Below are 19,227 nucleotides of genomic sequence, written 5' to 3'. Positions count from 1 at the left end.
GACATGTCTGCACTGGGTAGACACAGGTGAGCTGTGACAACGGTGCTTTGGCTGTTTTATTCATTTAAACCCTCCTCTACCAGTCGTTTAATTTGTGGATTTCCAGAAAAAATCTTGTTAAACAGAAGAACATCTGATTGGAAGTTTTCTAATGTAATTTCAGGTTTCACAGCATCTGGACTGGATTTTAAATCTCAAATGACACATTACTATAAGCACTTATCTGAACAAAAACAATACTGTCAGTTTTCTTCGCCCGTTTCACAGTTTTGGTTTTTGTATGCACTTGGAGAAATAGGTTTTTAAGTGTGGAAGAAAGCCTAATGTGCTCTGGTCCCCAAGGTCTTTGTGCTTGGTGTTTGTTTTTTAATGTGTTTTATATCTGGTTTCTTTCAGCGGGTGATTGAGGATGTGTGTTAATGAGCCTACAAAGCTGTAAATGACCACAGTAACTCTGTTGCATTACAGAACTCACTGATTGTTTGCTGTAAATAAATTGATTAAAATTGGAAAAACAAACAAACAAACAAAAACAGTGATTACATGGCCATGTTTTATTTTAGATGTGATATATTTTTGTGCACCTACACCAGATTTTTGTAAATAACACACATACATTGATCAGTGTGTGTCCTCTTAACAAGACAGGAAAGTAAAACAAACAGCTTAATGACTACTGTCTATTACTAACCCACTCGTCATGCTGAAAGTCAGTTTCTACTATAAAGCTATACTAAAGACTAAATAAACTAAAAAAAACCAACACTTATATACATTCATGTACAAAATAAGTTAAATCAAAAGTAGTAAAGTAGAAACTGAGATTTATAAAAAAGACAAAACAGCAACATAAAAATGTTTAGTTTTCACCTAAGTGTTGTCTCGCCTTCAATTTTTAAAGTGATAGCAACGTAGAAACAAAATGCTGTTGGGTTGGGGTCTAGTTAGCTGTGCCTCCATCTTCAGGTACAGATTCATAACGCTGGAGCTAGAAAGAAAGAAGAAAAAAAACCCAAACATCAACATTAGTCGAGTTCACAAGCCTTTCAGGAGCTCCTTGTGTCCATGCAGACTGTCAGATAAAAAAAATAAATACACACTGTTACAGACAGGTATCAAAAAGCATCATGGCAGACAACACACTGACCCACGAGAAGCGATACAACACTCATACCAGAAGCCTCGGAATAGAGCTGTACCACGACAAAGGTAGGACGTGGTACATGATTGAGGTTTGCTTCTTTTGTCCTTACTAGTCTGGACACACTACATCATAACAAAACTACCAGACAGTCACAAGGAGTTTTTGAGCAAATTCCTTTTCATTGCACTTCAGGAGATTATGTGATTGGTATCGGAAAGAATGTATGGAAAAGATTACATTGAAAAATTATGCATGATCCAAATTTTTCCAGCAAAACAGTTTCCCAAATATGACGTTAAATATTGAAAACAAACAACAAACTGGGAGGCATCAGCTGCATGTTTTCAGGAAAGTATCACTCGTTTACATTTGTAACGCTGGTTAAAACTTGTTAATGCTTCAATCGAACACACTGCTCCAAGGTCATGGGGTCATTTTGTCTCCCTTTGTCTCATTTCAAGTTATATTGGATATCTCGCGCTACTTTTGTGCATGTTAAAGTTTGTACTCTGAACTTTAGAATAATTGAAGACTAAAAGATCTATTTTTGTGTTGTATTAACTTATGTACTGATGAATTGTGAAATCATTGCACAACATTTTTTTGCTTTTTATTTCAACTTGTGGTATCTTGGCATTAATTTATTCTGGCCAGCTGTAGGACACCATGTCTTCTTTGCATTCTGTGTCTAATTATAATGACTGTGCTTCAAAAATCTTAAAATCTAAATGAGGTTTAAAAAAAAAAAAAAAAAAGAAGAAAAAAAGTCTTTTTACAAACCACTGGAGGCTTACCTTTGCTTTAAGCTCTTTATTTTCCCCTGCCAAGCGTGCACACTTTTGCCTGAGATTAATCACCTCCTGCTGCAGAGCCTCAGCATCTTCTGAAGTCTGCCCAACAGCACCGAGTTGCTGCTTGACAAATCTGGTAGAAGGAGCCAGTTAAAGAATCTACAGCGAGTGCAATTTCTGTTCAGACTTGTAGCTGGGAGGGAAAATATCAGCTGAAGGTTCACCTCAACACACAGATCATAATGTTGCAGGCTCATAATGTTCAGAATCAGCTTGTGCAATTAGAAGGATACTCCAAAGCGTTGTTGGGCTTTTCTTGTTGTTCATATAGCGACACTAGAACTGAAGACCAGGAGGGGAGAGAAAAGAGTTAAACTTTCTACTTATCACTGACTGTCAGTAAATACTTGGATGGACTCTTAGTTCTGTTTACTTGACCTCTGATAACATAATTCGTGAGTTAAATGGCAAATTTGGACTGTTTACTCAAGCAAAGTCCTTGTACTGTGCATTTACGTTAACTCAAATTATAATCTAATGAATTTGAGAAGTTCAGCACCATTTCTTACAGTGAAAAACAAGTCAAAAATTCTTAATAGGTGGAAAATCCTGCAAAAAATGTATGTTTGATATCTTACATTCTCTATCAACATTACATTAGCTATCAATCCATGTTCTTAAGATGTGTTTACTAAAAAGCCTGACACTGGTGAAAAGGTTTTCGACGTTTCCCCTCAAGGCTACTTGGTGTCAGATAATAATTTGCAGCACTGTCAGAAGAGGGTCTAGCTTTCAGTTATGCTCTGCAATACTTTGCGAATAGCTCCCAAAGCTAGTATAATGACTTTAACAGAAAAGAAATGCACCTTACCACTAGTTAGACTGTCAACAACACCAGCTTTCTCCAAGTATCTCCTAAACTGTTCCCTCTTGGGGTCTGGACCCTGCTGGAGGAAGAAAAATAAGACATTTTATTACCAGCTAATCATAAAGTACCTTTAAGCTGTCACGTCTTGCCTATTAGAGTGGGCCAATATGATTAAGAGTGTTCTCACTATTTGTAATTCCCTCGTATTTAATGCCCTGGACTTCAAATGTGTAATAAAGAAAGTATAATTTGTAGCCGTAGCTAGTTTATTTACGTTCTCCAAACTCTGTTTACCCACAAACATTTGCAGACCCCCATCACCGAGAAAGCCCAAATACAAGCCGTCACAGGTGCGATGGCGACCTCCCGATGAGCCTCCCTCCCTGCTAACATTAGCTTAGCTGTGCTTGAAACACAGGACATGAAGCGGGTTCTTAAAAACAGCAGAGTAAAATGAATACAATGACAGCACACGCGCTTACTTTATAATGTGCCATAGTAATGTCGGTTAGAAAACTGCCTTTTTCGTGTAGACAGCTCCTATATTTAGCGTTCCGCTTAAAATGGGAGCACCTAACTTTGAGAATCAGGTACACCGCCGGCCGGGTCGGTAAAAGTTTACTTTCGTTTATCTTCTTCGCTCAACCAACTGCTCCGCAGAGTCAAAGCTGCATTCAGGAGCTCCTCGGGAATATAAGAACGTGCAAAGGTTCCTCGTCACGAAACCAGTGATAAATTCTTACATATCTCCATTTCTGTTGTTTTCCCTCTTTTACAAAGCACTTAAAATTGCACTCTTAGGCCATTCTGCGATTGGAGGGCAAATAATGCGTCAAAACTGCTAAACAAAACAACAACAAAATAATATCATCGTGTTTAGGAACAATAATAAATAATAAACCATCAAAAAATTAGGTGTGTCCAGCTCAGGCAGTTTTTATACAGATACACTAGGTACACTTTTTAAGAGTTATTGTAGTTGCCGTATGCTATGCGGCATTGCATAGGCAATATAATTTACACAACAATGGATTTATTTACTCAACATGGATTATTTAATCTGTCCTGCAATTGCGGAAAGAAATAATTCCTACATTTCAGAAGGCTCATGAAAGCCTTTGCTTCACTGTAGTAGGCGCCTGCTTCCATCTGCTGGTAACAACACAGAATAACACTATAACACACTCTGTTTGGTTCGTCTTCATTAAATGTTCCCTTTTAACCCAAGATCATTTGTGACTATTATTTTAGTCCACAAAAAAAAATACTCTAGGTGGTTTAAAATAGCTCATTTAAAAAAAATGAAAGGTTTTATTTTCTCCTCTTTCGAGCGACAGTTCATAAAACAAGTCCGCGTACTAGTCAGGTGACAGCGGTGAACCTCATTAAAGTGGCAGGCTGCTCGGCCAATCACCTGTCGAATTGTAACCAAAGCAGCGAATCAGAATCAAAGGGCGGGACTAAATGGTGAGGTTTTTTTTCAGGGCGAGAGGAAATCCTAAGGAAATGTGTGGGATCACGCTCTGCGTTTCCAAGTGGCTCAGGCGTTATTGACAAACTATCTCCATCGGGTGACGTTACTTCATGGTGCCTACCAACGGCCCGCTACAAACAAACAACTAACCGACAAAGTAAACGGGGGGAATAAGGGGGGAAGCGACCGTGCTTAGGACAAAATGTCGATTCAGTACGAGGTGGAACAGCTGTCTGACAGCTACGGGGTTGCGGACTCGTTTCCCAAAGATTTCGGTTATGGTGAAGAGGAGGCCGACATCGAGGACAGCCCGGCACCGTCCGACAGCAAACCCAGGATCCTGCTTATGGGCCTGAGGAGAAGCGGCAAATCGTCGATACAGAAGGTAGGCGGAGATGTTAAACTGTTAGCCTTCCGAGGCGAGCGCCGCCTGCCTCAGCCTCACGCGAGTATAAACGGGACGTTAGCCAAAATAGCTACCGAGTTGGGTTAGCATGTCGCGAGCGATGACGGTTATCAGTCAGCTGACGGCGTGCTCAGCTACGTAAGAATTGAAGAAATAATAACAATAATAGTCATAATAAAAAAAATTTGTAGAAAGCTAATGGTCACTTGGTTATCTGTGTGAACTAACACCGGTGTGTCCGCAGGAGTGAATTATTAACCAGCTGAACAGAGGCGCTCGGTGCATCTTTAATGGTGCGTGTGTACATGCAGCATGTGACTGTTTGGTTAACAACTTATCCGACATGCAAACAAAAAACAGAAAAGAAAGTCTATGTCAGTCCCACCCAACTGTGCGGTATAGAATTGGAGTGTGCCTTTCACATGATATCAGAGCGACCACACCTTTCGGTCTGCAAGCCATAACACTTTTTAAATCAGTGCAGCACGTGCAAGGCCTCTTTACCTGAGTCGTACCCATTTTATCTCAGAAAGAGGGATAAAAAATTTGTTCGGCCGCTACTTACCCCCCTCCAGTAACTGCCCCTGTGCATGATGGACTATTCAGACGCTCCCACACTCTCAAAAAATCAGGAACAGCCAGGACTCCAGTATGCTCAAGGAAATTAAGCCCGCCGTATAGTGACACAGCTCCTTGTTAGGAGATGACCTCAGTAGCTGCTCTGAGATTGCTATGACCAGCGGCACCTGTGTTTTCACCTGAATTCCTAATTATTAATTTCATAAGCAGTTTTGGCCTTCCATTAAAGCATATTAATGACTGTCTATAAAATGTTTTTAAAAAGTGATGCTTAATTTGCTTAAGTTTGAAATGCATTTTTGATTTTTTTTGATTTTTTTTTTTAAATGGCCAAAGATACTTAAATCTATGGATGATGATTAACACAGACTTTTTGCTAGCTAAATGCAGGGAAACGCCACCCTCACCCCACAAAGTAAAACCCTGTATGAGTGTAGATGACATTTAATATGAAGGCAAAACCTCTGTCAGCTTTGGTGACTGCTGTAAGCCTGGAGCCAAAAAAAGTTGATATTACAAGTTATGGCAGAGGCAACAAGCCACCAACGCCTGTGGAAACTTTGCAGTTGTTGGCAAAGGGGGAAGGCACATTCGGAGGCAGTGAGAGAGAAGGAAAAGCAGGAGTGTGGATAACAGAAAAGGGACTTGTAGATATTGTGGGTTGGTGCTAGGGATGGGCTCAGGCGGAGGCAGATGACTTGCTGTTTCCTTAAAAGAAAACAGGAAAAAAAGTTTTTAAAAAAGTTAATATATGTAAAGAATAATAATTAAAAAAAAAAAAAGTTCATTACTAGTAATCCAGTTAACTACAACATAATTAAAAATAGGCACAGTATAAGGCGGAATGATAAGATTCTTTAAAAAAGTCCAGAAACTGAGTCTCAGTTAATTTTGTTAATTCCCCAAAGTATGGAATTGTAACTGTAAATAATCAAATGACCACAACCACCTGTCATGCAGCAAACCCTCAAGGCTGGTTCCACTTTTTCTATTTTTTTTCCCTTTTTCTAGTCTTTATTTCATATTTCATCTATAGGCTGCTCAGAATATGTTTCTTGGCCTGCCACTTTCACTGTTGTTGCACTGTTGTTTAATAATAGATTAGACGTAGTTGACCCTTCTATGATATTTTATTATTTATGTTCAAATCCAAGGGGGAAGTATGAAAAGACTGCATATAGCTTGACGTGCTGCAAACCTAACCTACAGAAAGTGCATGGAGAAACTTTCTTGTGACGAAGCACACTTCTGTGCCAGTGCATATATGTGCACTTGCACTGTGTTTGCTATAATCCATACACCCTCAAGTCGAAGATTAACATTTCGATGTAAGCTGCCAACTGGGCCCGAGAATCATGTGATTTGGATTTTTGCTGGTTCATCGGCCGGTGACCTCAGTGGACGACACATTGATTTAAAATGCCAGCAGGGGAGCAAATACTCCTACCACATCACACGTCCAATACATCTCGTTTTCTACCCTATTTGTTAAGCCTTCCTCTCATTAATTGTTAACTTCAGTTCAATGTACAGCAGCCACTTTACTTTCCGCAGCGTGAAAAGCTGAAAAATGCTGACGAGAATGACGTGTTGCAATGGATCTGAGTCTGCAGTGTTTTGCCCTTTTCCCTCTTGTTCTACATGTGATGTCTGGATGATATCCTTGTGCTAGAGTAACACTATAAAGCAAATTACAGCACTATTGTGATAATCTTTCACATGACTGCAATATTTTAATAATGGGATTATGGAACAGCCATTTGTAAACCACAAGTGAAGAAAACCTTACACGTGTCTTCACACATACAAATGTACGGTCATCGGACTTAAAACGTTGCTGGATGACTTCAAGTCTGTTTAAATTCACACCCGCAACAAAAGTTAACAAGGTTATTATACTGAAATTTTTTTATTTACACATCTGTTAGACCCCCTCTTTATGGCCACCTCCTCAAACTCTTCCGTGAGGACAACCATCTCAGTTTAAACATATCAAATCTCCATGAATCTGCCCAGGGTCTCCTTTTGGTAGGACATACCTGAAATTACTCGTCTAGGAGTAACAAGGCATCTTAGTCAGATTCTCAAATCACCAAAGTCCCTCCTTTCAGTGTGGAGGAGTACCAGCTCGTATGTGAGCCCCTTCCAAATGATCTAGCTCCCCAGTTTTTATTGAAGTATTTATTTAATATAAAAATAAAAACTAGACTTTAGAAATAAAGAATTGTAATAAAACTAAATTGATATCCAACACTCTTGATTTAAGAAAAACATACTTGTTATGTCAGTGGCAGTTAAGAATTGATTGCAGTATTGAAAATTTGAAGAAGCGCATGTTTGTCTAGTGACTACAATGATTAGCGCTGTGTCCTCTGTCCCCAGTATTTCCAATAAATAAAGATGAAGTAATGAGAACAGACAGATGCATTTTTTTTCCCAGCAGCTAGTGTCAGAATTACCACAGATTTGTGGTCACTGCTATATTAAAGTTTCAGTGACCCTCTTACAAAAGTGCAATTTCTCATAATCCCACTGTTTGCTGAGTGTCATCATATACCAGTTTTCCCCACTAAATTTAATTAATGTAAATCCGGTTCCTCACTTTAGACTCTGTTTGTATTTATTCAACTGAAACATGGCATCAATTTTCATTTCAGGTGGTATTTCACAAAATGTCTCCCAATGAGACCTTGTTTCTGGAGAGCACCAACAAGATCTACAAGGATGACATCTCCAGTAGCTCTTTTGTCAACTTCCAGATCTGGGACTTCCCCGGCCAGGTCGACTTCTTTGACCCCACCTTCGACTACGAGATGATCTTCAGAGGAACCGGGGCTCTGATATTTGTTATTGATGCTCAGGTGAAGAGAAAAAAAAAGAGGAAGAATTGTTTGATAAGATAAAGTGTAGAAGTGCAAAATCAGACCGCTTTCAGAATCACGACCACTTACATTTTTATTAAGATGAAACTGTACAGAAGAAGAAAACAGGCATCCAAGTATACACCCATTTCAGCACTGAAGAATGAGCTGGCTGATGAACAGCCAGAGTGGCTTGAATAAAAGACAATTACATGCCACGGCTTTTATGCCTGCGCTGTCCACATGACTCTGAGTGCTTTCAAGAAGTAATCTCAGCTGCGATATAAGCCACAGCTCATCTGATTGCATGGCTTTATTTGTGCTCAAGGTGCATCAGATTCAATTTGCTTCAGCAGTTGGTCACACAGTGATATGAGAGGAGAGCTGTTTTCCTTTTGCTGTTTTGGGAGGCGAGGCAGAGGTGCATTTCCTCAAACCTCACTTTAAACTGATGAGAATGTACTCCTCCATGTTATCTGAAGTGACAGCTAATAATTATGTTGGGCTTAGCTCACAAGACTGTCATTCTCACTTCTTTAAGAAGAAGCACATCTTGATTTTCCTGTTTATGTCACTGTGATAACTTTTTTCTTTTTTTTTTCTTTTTTTTTGAAGGACATTGTTGGATATTATATACACTCTTACTACATTAAAATTTTTTCTCATAAAGTTTTTAAGGTTAAAAAAGAGCAGATTATGGATGTAGTGTTCTGTAAGAATAAAGCAGCATGGTAGTATTAAAATTGTTAAATATTCTATGCTACATGTTGTTTCTGGTTTTGTGTCCAGAACAGCAGATTATGCTTTAAATCTCGTTTTAGATTCACTTTGTGAACATGCCTGTTTTTGTGTCATCTTCTTTGTTATAGGATGATTATGTGGAGGCTCTGAGTAGGCTTCATCTCACTGTGTCGCGGGCCTACAGGGTCAATCCAGAGATAAACTTCGAGGTGTTTATCCACAAAGTTGACGGCTTGTCAGACGATCACAAGATCGAAACCCAAAGAGACATCCATCAGAGAGCCAATGATGATCTGGTAGATGCCAGTTTAGAGAAGCTGCATCTCAGGTACGATTAACTTGTGATTATTTTTATCATCTGTAAAAGCCAGAATAAGGGGGGGGGGGAGACATCCATCCTGTTTTATATTTGATTTTCAGCAAACAAAGTTTCACACACTCAATAATGCAATACAATAACTCTACTGTTAACAGATTTAACTAATCAAGAAAACAAGCCACAGCTTATATGGCCATTAATAAGTTGGTACAGCAGTTAATCGCTTACTCCAAATCTCTCAGACAAAGCATAGTCTCTCAACAAAACTGGCTTTATTCAAGACAGTTTTAACATCCGTAATCACGTTGTCGTAAACAGACATGAGTAAATACAAGTCAGTGCAGACACAAAAAGACAACCTCACTGACTGGTAATGACACATGAGACTGAGAGATGTTTTAACCTCTTCCACAAACGTTTTATACTTGGCCCCACTCATCCTATTTGATAAAAATGGTTTAAGAGTATGATATAAAATAATTTTTGGATTTTTTGGTAAAGTGTTCTTGCTTCAATCAGAGTGGCTTTTTGTTTGTTTTTCCCTTTTTCAATAATTGCAGTAGAAAAGCCATTGGGATGGTTGTTTTTATTAATGTCATTTGGTAATTGGTGTTGTTGCTAATAATAAGGCCTAAAAGTAGCTTCTGTTTCCGTCATTATATATCCAGTAGTCTGTGTCTTCAACATTGTCTGCATAGTTTTAGTGTTCCTGTGAGATTCCTCTTTGACCTCTTAATGAAGCAAGAGTGGCCTCTGCCACAGCTATCAGAGCTGTTGTGATTAAGGCTCCAAAGGGCAGAAAAACTTGAGATGCAGAAAGAAAGCCAAAGTACACATCTGCTGTTTGGTTCATCTTTGTGTGCACATAGCACACCATGGTTTGTTTGTTTTCTGATATAAATGCTAAAAGTTTTAACTTTTATATAGCCTGAGGACTAAATATGTTCATTTAGTAGTCTTTAGATTGAAGAAATGATCTTAAATTTTGTCATAGAATGCTATTAATACTTTGCCATTTCGCACAATGGATGTCATGGCTTCAGTTTTTTAAAATTCTTTATTTGGTTTGTTTTGATGTGTGGTTGGTGTCAAAAATTCACCATCATAGTAAATTCATCTTTTGAAGCCTCAAGTTACTTGTTTTGGCTATACTCATCCTACCATTTTGAAACAAGAGGAGGTAAAAGTAACTAAACAAACATGGACATTTGATACTTTAAGTACTTCTGCTTTTGATTCTAATAGGGACCATCATATGTGTTTGTCTAGTCTCGTCTAACTCTAACCCTCAAAGAGTTTCCCAGTCTTGTTCTCTAAAACCTAAAGAATTATGGATTTGATCAACTGGTCCTGTAATGGAATTGACACCCTGCTAGGCTTGGGAGAGCCCGATTGTCCTGCGGAGACGTTTGCTGCCGGATACTCGATGGTCGGTTGCGTCGTGTCTAGCGACACTCTCGATGGAGGACAATGAACAACATCTACCAATTTGGAACCATGATAACAGAGTTCTGGCTGATTGGAGCTGGCTTTGACCTGGCTTATCGAAGAACAAGAAGCAGCTACAGCTGTTCAAAATCCCATAAGGCTGGCCGATATGATAGACGATTGGCAGGGCTGTACTCAGACTGTGTTTTGAACGCAATATGGATAAGATCTTGGAGAAGAACAACGGGAATGGACAGAACTGGTGACCAGTGATGGACATTAGACCAACTGTAAAAGTTGGATGCAGTTGTTCGCACTAAACCCAAACATTCACGATCTTCACTCATGCGGCCCCCCTGGCGCCAGCTGAAGGCTTGCCAAAGTTGAAGCTGACTGGAACAACAAATTCTTCCCATGATAACAGGATTGTTGACGGAACTCTTTGTCCCTCCTTCAAGGCCACCTGGGTCCACTGGAAACTGTTGACTGACGCTTAACTGGGCGTGGTGACGCTTTCTCTTAGCTGAACACAGGATACACACATGCACACACACGAAACACGTACACTGATACGCCCTCACTATCACCCTCCCTACCCCGGATCCAACGCCTCCTCCCATGCTTACCTCCCATCCGATGTGGACACTGGATCAGCTGGGGGCGCAATCGTAGATTGCAGCGGTCGCAGATCAGCTGTACACACTGGAATACTCTCCCATGTTGCTTGTCTGTATTTTTTTTGGGCAACTGCAACTGACAAATAAAGGCTATCTAATCTCTCATCATCATCATCATCATTTACAAAGTGAACAATATGTTGTATTCATTAAGATTTGAAAGTAGTGTTTAAGACTAAACTTGTCAGGAAAGGGTTTACTTTGGTCATAGATCTGTGGAGGTGAATAGACATTTTGTCAGACAGTATAAAAATGTATCGCAACTTCTTAATTTGAAAAGTAAAGTCAAGGCCAAAGTGTCTTAGACATGCATTGTTTCAAATGGCTACCACATGATTCATTTTTGTGATATTTTCTAGAGTTAAACTAGTCCAGAATTACTAGATACTGAAATTTATGTTGCAGCTCTAATAAGATGAGTTAATGTTAATTGCAGCCTTTGCTCCGACACACTGTATAAGAAGTCTAAATGTGTTGTGTAGCACATTAAACAGTCTGTCGGGGTTAAGCCTGGGCAGCTCTGCAGCAGCTTTACTGTTGATTTTTAGGACTGTGTTGGCACACTGTGGGGTGTTTTATGTGGAGTGAGATTGTTGTTTATTCCGGTTAGACAGCCTGAGCGGTCCTGGATATATAGTGGATCTCTGCCTCTGGTGCTTTCTTCACCGTAATACATTGTGAAGTTGAGCTCCTGCCAAGTGTATGCAGACACTTCCATTTGGCTCACACCACTGTTTTCTCAGACACAAACTTTTTATTTATACATCTCACTAACCAATGTCTATAAGTCATGTGTGCCTAGTTTTCAGCAGCCTTATGAAGACTGTTTTGTTTTTTTTATTTGTCGGAATTTTTTTGCCAAGTTAGCATTAAGTTTTTATCCTTGTGCTTTTGTCTGAATCAGGCTTTAATGCTTTGATTCACATCTCTTTTCTACAATTCTGCAACTGTTTGTCATGTGATCTTGTGACTATGTATTTTTACCTGGTTTCATATGCATTTTGAGGAAGTGAGAAGTGTTTCCTACTTGTAACAGCTTATATGCTTCCTTTTTTTTTTCTTCATCATTCAGCTTTTACTTGACGAGTATTTATGACCACTCAATCTTTGAAGCCTTCAGCAAAGTGGTGCAGAAGCTCATCCCACAGCTCCCCACCTTGGAGAACCTCCTAAATATCTTCATTTCTGTAAGCACACAAAAACCAATCCTTTATGCATAAGAATTCTCTTGCAACTTTGTCACTGATGGAGTGATTTATGTGTGACAGCGTTCATGGCGTGAGTCATTGCCAGCACGGAAGCCACATTAGTGTTGGCAGTTCCTCCACTGTCCCTACAGCCTTTTCTGAAGATGTTTGTGATCCTCAGTTGTAATGCTACTTTGTCCCACACTGGTAGTAGTAGTCGCTCTGTAACTTTTAACTGTTTTATCTCAGGGTATGACTTTTGAGTGGAGAACAGCTGTTTCTTCCTTAAATGTACTAACTGCTTTGGTAAGATTTACTGTATTTTTATTTATATATATATATATATATATATATATATATATATATATATATATATATATATATAAATGCAGGATTTATTTTACAGTTGTATTAGACTGCATCAGTTTAAGCTTGTTGTGTTATGAGTTGACAGTTGTCTTCACATGTAAAGCTTTAAGTATAAAGCATTGACTTTAGCTTGCTCTTATGACACATTGTCTTCATACCTGAGTTACTGTGAGATCTGATTGTGTATATATGTTATAATACACGATAAAATGACGAAAAAAGCCACAACTTGCTCATTTCCCATTCATTTTGTATTCATAATGTTCTCATAAATATATTAATTTTTTATTTTTAAAAAAACAAAACATTTATTCTCATGACATTTCAGAGTCTGCTCATTTTCTTTGCTTTATATTATTTTGCTATTTCAGGCTTTTAGACCATTAAAAAAAACTTTTGAATTTTACAGCCTGATCATACACAAATCAAAAATCTGATTTTTGTTTTGTTTGGTTTTTTTGGGGTTTTTTTGCAGCCTTTGTAAAAAAACAAACAAACTGTAACTTAGTTTATTCTCTCAGTAAGGGATCTGCTACCAGACATTAATTGTAACAGGAAGTAGCTTCCTGTTTCTTTACCATATTACACTTTTGACTGCCTCTTTTTTCTGTCTGTCTTCTTGTTGGTGACAGAATTCAGGGATAGAGAAGGCCTTTCTATTTGACGTGGTCAGTAAGATCTACATCGCCACAGACAGCTCTCCTGTGGACATGCAGTCCTATGAACTGTGCTGTGATATGATTGATGTGGTTATCGATGTCTCCTGCATCTATGGGTGAGTTTTGTGCTTTAGTGATGCACCAAAAGAGGTCAGAGTTGAGTAATGAGTGCTCCATGATTTGATAAACATAATTTTGGTCAGTGGTGTCTACAAAGTTAATTTTATATTAACTTTCTGTATTCATTTGCATAATAATAACTACCATCATATTTGCTTGAATCTTTTGAAATCTTTTAAGCCTTTAAGAGACGGAGTTCACCCACGTGCTGTCTGAGGGTGCTTTCATTGAAGCACGACTTAATTTATGCACAATTAATAACCTCATAGACAAGCTGCAGTTTATTTCCCATTTCCTCTTTGAATGTTACAGTGTTTTGTTGTGTTTCACTAGTCTGAAGGAGGATGGCAGCGGCAGTGCCTATGACAAGGAGTCCATGGCCATCATCAAGCTCAACAACACCACTGTGCTGTACCTGAAAGAGGTCACAAAGTTCCTGGCCCTTGTCTGCATCCTGCGAGAAGAGAGCTTCGAGCGCAAAGGTAAGCTGTCAGATGACCTGTGATCCTCTGCTGCTCACTCGGCTTAATTTGGTTAATGGTTTTGGCTTGTGTCAAATGTCTTCATGTTTTCTTTCACTTTGTTTATCAGTGCAGTATTAGTGTGTGTCTGCATGTGTACAGATGGAGTGAAATTTGTAAACCTGGATGTTATCATGCACTGAAGTACATTACACAGAAAGATAGCCAAAGTTGGGAGTAATAAAAGGAAGCAGTAATTGACTTTCAAGCTCCAAAAACAGGAGATCCACCACTTACAATTAATTTAAATAGCAACATACTGGATGGCAGTTTGGGTGAATATCTTTGTGGCTTGTGATTGTCTGAGCCCATCTGCAGTTTGTTCCCCCATATTATGGAGAGTGTAGGAGAGTGGGTTTATTTTGATACTTAATTGTGTGTCTCCTTGAGAATTCAACACAGTCGATGAATTCTTGAGTGAAATTAAAAGTTTGTCCCATCACAAACTTTAAGCTAAAGCTGTTGTGCTAAAGGAAAAAGATATCAATTTGTAATTTGTATTTGAGACCCTGATCATTTAATAGCATGTTAGCCCTGGATCAGTTTGTGTATTCAAACAAGCTATGGGATGTACTATGAAGGACCTTCAACATAGCTGGGCTTTCTTTGCATCAGCTGGCTGGACAAAGCCTAAACCTCAGGATGTCACATTATGGTTGTGGGCTTTCTCTGCCTGTCTCAGAGTGCTTCAGGTTCTGTGAGTGTCACCTACTCTGATGAGAGACATTATCAGATGATATTAAAATGCTGATAAGAATCTATAAGGAACATAAAAAAATCTAACATTAAAATGCAATACTGCAGCAAACGAGATGAGATTAATGCTGAGCATTAATAGAGCGCTGAAATTTTAAACATCATACATTTAAACATTAAAAGGTTACTGTCCCATAGCCTAACAAAGGACACATGGGAATAAAAGTTAAATTCAATTTACCGATCGCATACGTGTTCTTTTTGTTTGTTCTGTGTGCTAATTGTTAAAATCCCTAATGACCCTGATGAAGGCCACAAGCCGAAACGCGTTGGTCAATTATTAAAGTTGTTCATCTTCCCTCAAGTGTTGCTGGAGTTCCTGCTTTGTGAATTCTTTCATCCTCTCCATGCACCTTGGAAGCAGGTGAAGTTGTGCCAGAAAACTTTGCTGCGAATTGTTAAAATCCCAACAGCAGTATAAATTATAAAAACACTTTTACATTTTCTGCATCACCAAAGGGAATGCATGCACATTTCAGTGAGTTTTGAGTTAGTGTAACATTTACTCAACAAGTCCACATATAAAATGTTCCCTTAGCAGAGGATCTATATCAAATTGTAAAGCTGTAAATACAGAACTCGTTGAAAACGTGCTGCTTCCAGAGTAATCTTTATAATTGGCAGTAGCATATGGCAATTCTATAGATTTGTAGACTTTCAGAAGCACTGTTACTGCTACTGTTTGAATCCCAAAGCAAGACTCCAGTTTGGCAACTCTAAGCTTCAGCTCCCTCTACAGGATTGTAGTCTGGAGACTGGCTCGGCTACTTTATGACTTTAATGGACTTTAGCCACTACGTTGTTGACAATGTTTTGGGTCAGGTCATGCTGGAAGAGCCATCCACGACCCGTCTTCAGTGTTCTGGCTGAGAGGAGGTTCCTGTGTAACATTATATCTTGCCCTGTCCATTGGGCCCTCAGTGTGGAGAAGTTGGCCTGTACCCTAAACAGAAAAAGCGTAATACTTCCACCTCCAAGCTTGACTGTGAGGATGGTGTTCTTTGGATATATTCAACATTTCTCTTCTTCCGAACACTGCAGTTCAAGTTGATGCCAAGGTAAATTTTGGTGTCATCTGACCACAACACTTTCTCCCAAGCCTTCTTTGAGACATTTAGATGTCAACTGATAAACTTCAGATGGGCCTGTTCATGTGCCTTCTTGAGCAGGGGGACATTTTTGGTCCTGCACGATTTGAATCTATTACAGCATACTGTGTTACCAATGGTGTTCTTGGTGATCCCAACTCTGTTCAGATGATTAACATGCTCCTCCCATGTAGTTTTGGGCTGATCCACCCCCTTTCTCATGATCCTCACCCCAATCCTGCATAGAACTCCAGACGGAGGGCGATTCATAGTGATTTTAGATTTTATTCAATTTCCAAAAAACTGTACCAACAGCTGTCACGTTCTCACAAAGCTTCGTGCTGATGGTCTTGTATCCAGCCTTGCAGCTCTACGTTCTTGCTTGTCATGTCCTTTGACAGGTCTTTGGTCTTGCCCATGGTGGTGGAGAGTGTGGATTTTTTTTGTTAATATTCTCTCCCTCGTCATCAAAATATAACTACCATTTAAAAAAATTAGTGCCAGTTCATTTCATTGGAAGTGAGCAAACAGTCATTGGACTGATCAGTTGTTTAATAACATAGTTTTTTGTTTTTCGCTTTCACAGGACTAATAGACTACAACTTCCACTGTTTCCGGAAGGCTATCCATGAAGTCTTCGAGGTGGGAGTTTCCACTCCGCGTTCAGCTGGTCCACAGGCAATGGGCTCACCCTGCTCCAAGGCTGTTGCACTCAATGGCACACCACGCAACACCATCTAGATGCTGATGCAAAATTAAAAAACAAAAAGATGCAACAAGAAGGAAGAGGAAAGGAAAGATTAGGAAGGTCTCGGGAGCCTGTAGAGAAAAGACTACAAAACTGGGGCTCACCAGCGCACCAGTCACTATCCCATGCTCCCAGCACTTAAAGCACTGAGAAATGCCTCAAGCCAAGAGTGTGGGAGCAGCAGTGGAGCACAGAGGGGTCAGGCCAAGATGGATGATTGAAGGGAAATTCAGGCATCAGGTAAATGCAAAGCACTGTGTTAGCTTTGAGGAAGCCGAGAGACTAAACTGCACCTAAACAGGAAAAGGTTCAGGATCTTTCTTTGGATTTCTTAAAGCAGTCAAAGGCTGTGATAATTAGCTGCTGTTTCCTCTGTATGAACAATGTGATGTGGGGGAATAAAACCCTCTGTTATAACCTCTTCATATGGACAAACTGTTAGTTTGGAGGCTTCTGTCTCGTGATGAACCCACCCCGACCACTTCTGTGCTGAAAAAGACGATGGACATGTTCAGAGATGGCCTTATGTAGATAAAGCTTGACTGTAGTGCAAGCTTTTTCTCTCACCACCATTCACCTCACCTTACCTGAATGCTGCCCAAAACTTGCTTTTGGTTTGACTTGTGAAGGGAAAATAAGGTTTTGTGAGCAGACTAAAAAGGGATTGTGTTGTCCAGTTAAAGTGAGTGTGTGTGAGTGTGTGTGAGAAAGGTTTTGATTAAATCCCAAGCGCGTTATTGTGAAGGAACTTAACAGAAAACGTATATATGTCCTTTTAGCTAAGAGCAGTTTAGCATGATTAAACTCCTGTCATTCAGTGAAAATAACTCTTCTGTGCTTGTGCTCCACTGAGGAACAGCTTCTGATTGACTTTATGATGAATAGAAAAAGGAGTTTACTGGAAATTTGGACATACACATTGTAAAAGCACTGCCACCATGAATGAATAGGAGCCAGTTACACTATGCCACAATTTAAGAAAAAAATTAATTAAATTTGTTAAGTATGAATGAGGTGGAAGGTTGATGAACAGGTGGACTCACGGTTTAGGATTGTCAGACTGGTTGCAGCATGCTTGCATGCTTTTCCACTCAGTCACAGTCCCGCCAAAAATTATTAACCCATGTAGCAACCTGATTTAGTTTAGTCCTGATGAGCGGGAGTCACAAGAGCAAATCATTACTCCAAGCATGCATACATCAGTGTGTTTTTTCAGTTGAATTGTTCTCAACCAAAACATTGCTTCTTGTTTTGAAAAGGGGAGAGTGGAAATGGAATTAACAAAGAAACTCAAACTGCTAAAGTAGGAGAAAAAGACCAAATTTTATTATAATCGCCATTAAAATGAAATGCACTGTTCATGTCTGTATGTTTGTGTTTGCTTCTGTCAGGACTGAGAGGTAAAAACTCGTACCGGTTGCACCTAAAGATCGGGAATTTGACTCAGGAACCAGGATTACCACATTATCTAGCTAACTTTTCTGAGTAAAACTAAGTTCTAGCTTTGAAGGTGCCCCTGGTTTTATTCAGCAAAGTTATTCAGGTAATTCTGGTGCTCCTTGAAACTGGCCCGAGAAGTTGTTTCATTAGTCACCCGAGAATAAGTCGCCGCTTCATTGTTGCACATCAGAACTGTGGTGGATGATTGATTTCATGTAATGTGATGCTATACTGTGTGAAATAAATGAAAATTTAAAGTGTGTTCTTGTGCTTTTATTAGTTCGTTGACTAAAGAGATATTTGAGAAACTTGCAACATGTGTGGAAATGTCTGCATTCTGCTTGACAACCCTTTCTTCACTATCTAATGCAAAAGTGCAAACAAACACAAGATGGTGCTGCAGGACCATCCAAGCCTCCTCTCCACTATTATGATATTCAGTTTTCTCTTTGCCAAGACCAATAAGTCTTTTTCATACTTGTTAAAAATACAGAAAGTGTGCATTCATTGCTTCACCTGTGCGGTGAATTATACAGCTTGTTAAATGTCACCAGCGTCTATAACAACAGCGAGAACTGCTGCTTCGTTTATTGGTTCTGCATTATGAGCATGACAATAGAATAAATTGGATTACTCAGTATTGAGGAAACGCAGGTGTTTACTCGCATCCAATTTCTAAAAAAGGCATCTTTATGTCGATTCAATGTTTTCATGTTAAAATGCCAAATAACCGATTTTAACATTTATTTGCTCAACAAAACTACTCCAATATAAAACAAGACAGACTGTTAATTGTCAGTTTTCTTAAAGTTGGCTGTTGTTCAGATGGCATAATAATGAGTGGAGAAAGACCCCCCCCCTTTCTGGTTTAGTGCATATAAAAACAACTCTGTGAATAGCTTCACCATGCAAGTTATTCACCAGTTAAGTTAAATAAGCCTCACAGCTACTGTCACGACCCATTATGTGGGGAGTAGGCGAGACAGCTAAACACCACTTCCACACAATTTAGATGCAATAAAACACTGACAGCTTTTTTATCCACTTCATT

At 39.3% G+C, this 19,227-nt stretch overlaps 2 protein-coding genes across 5 annotated transcripts; one reads left to right on the top strand and one right to left on the bottom strand.

The window, feature by feature from the left end:
• Positions 1-535: 535 nt before the first annotated feature.
• Positions 536-5,447, bottom strand: LOC113031602 (c-Myc-binding protein-like). Of its 4 annotated transcripts, none has more exons than XM_026183816.1 (5): positions 5,249-5,447; positions 2,807-2,879; positions 2,229-2,277; positions 1,939-2,068; positions 536-988 (listed from the first exon to the last, which is right to left on the bottom strand). In XM_026183816.1, exons 1-5 carry the CDS (start codon positions 5,273-5,275, stop codon positions 941-943), a joined length of 327 nt encoding a protein of 108 aa, XP_026039601.1. In that variant the 5' UTR covers positions 5,276-5,447; the 3' UTR covers positions 536-940. The 4 variants fall into 4 exon arrangements, with proteins under 4 accessions (XP_026039601.1, XP_026039600.1, XP_026039602.1 ...); XM_026183815.1 differs by having other exon boundaries at positions 2,807-2,882; positions 5,249-5,446; XM_026183817.1 differs by lacking the exon at positions 5,249-5,447 and adding an exon at positions 3,286-3,479 and having other exon boundaries at positions 2,807-2,882.
• rragca (Ras-related GTP binding Ca) lies at positions 4,203-18,437 on the top strand. Its single transcript, XM_026183812.1, has 7 exons — positions 4,203-4,662; positions 7,920-8,123; positions 8,993-9,192; positions 12,361-12,475; positions 13,477-13,619; positions 13,957-14,105; positions 16,575-18,437. Exons 1-7 carry the CDS (start codon positions 4,480-4,482, stop codon positions 16,727-16,729), a joined length of 1,149 nt encoding a protein of 382 aa, XP_026039597.1. The 5' UTR covers positions 4,203-4,479; the 3' UTR covers positions 16,730-18,437.
• The last annotated feature ends 790 nt before the right edge of the window (positions 18,438-19,227 follow it).

This window comes from Astatotilapia calliptera, chromosome 11 (genome assembly GCF_900246225.1).
Source record: "Astatotilapia calliptera chromosome 11, fAstCal1.2, whole genome shotgun sequence".
Taxonomy (NCBI): Eukaryota; Metazoa; Chordata; class Actinopteri; order Cichliformes; family Cichlidae; genus Astatotilapia; species Astatotilapia calliptera.
Note: the sequence above shows the minus strand (reverse complement) of the source record. Positions and strands in the feature narration are given on the sequence as shown.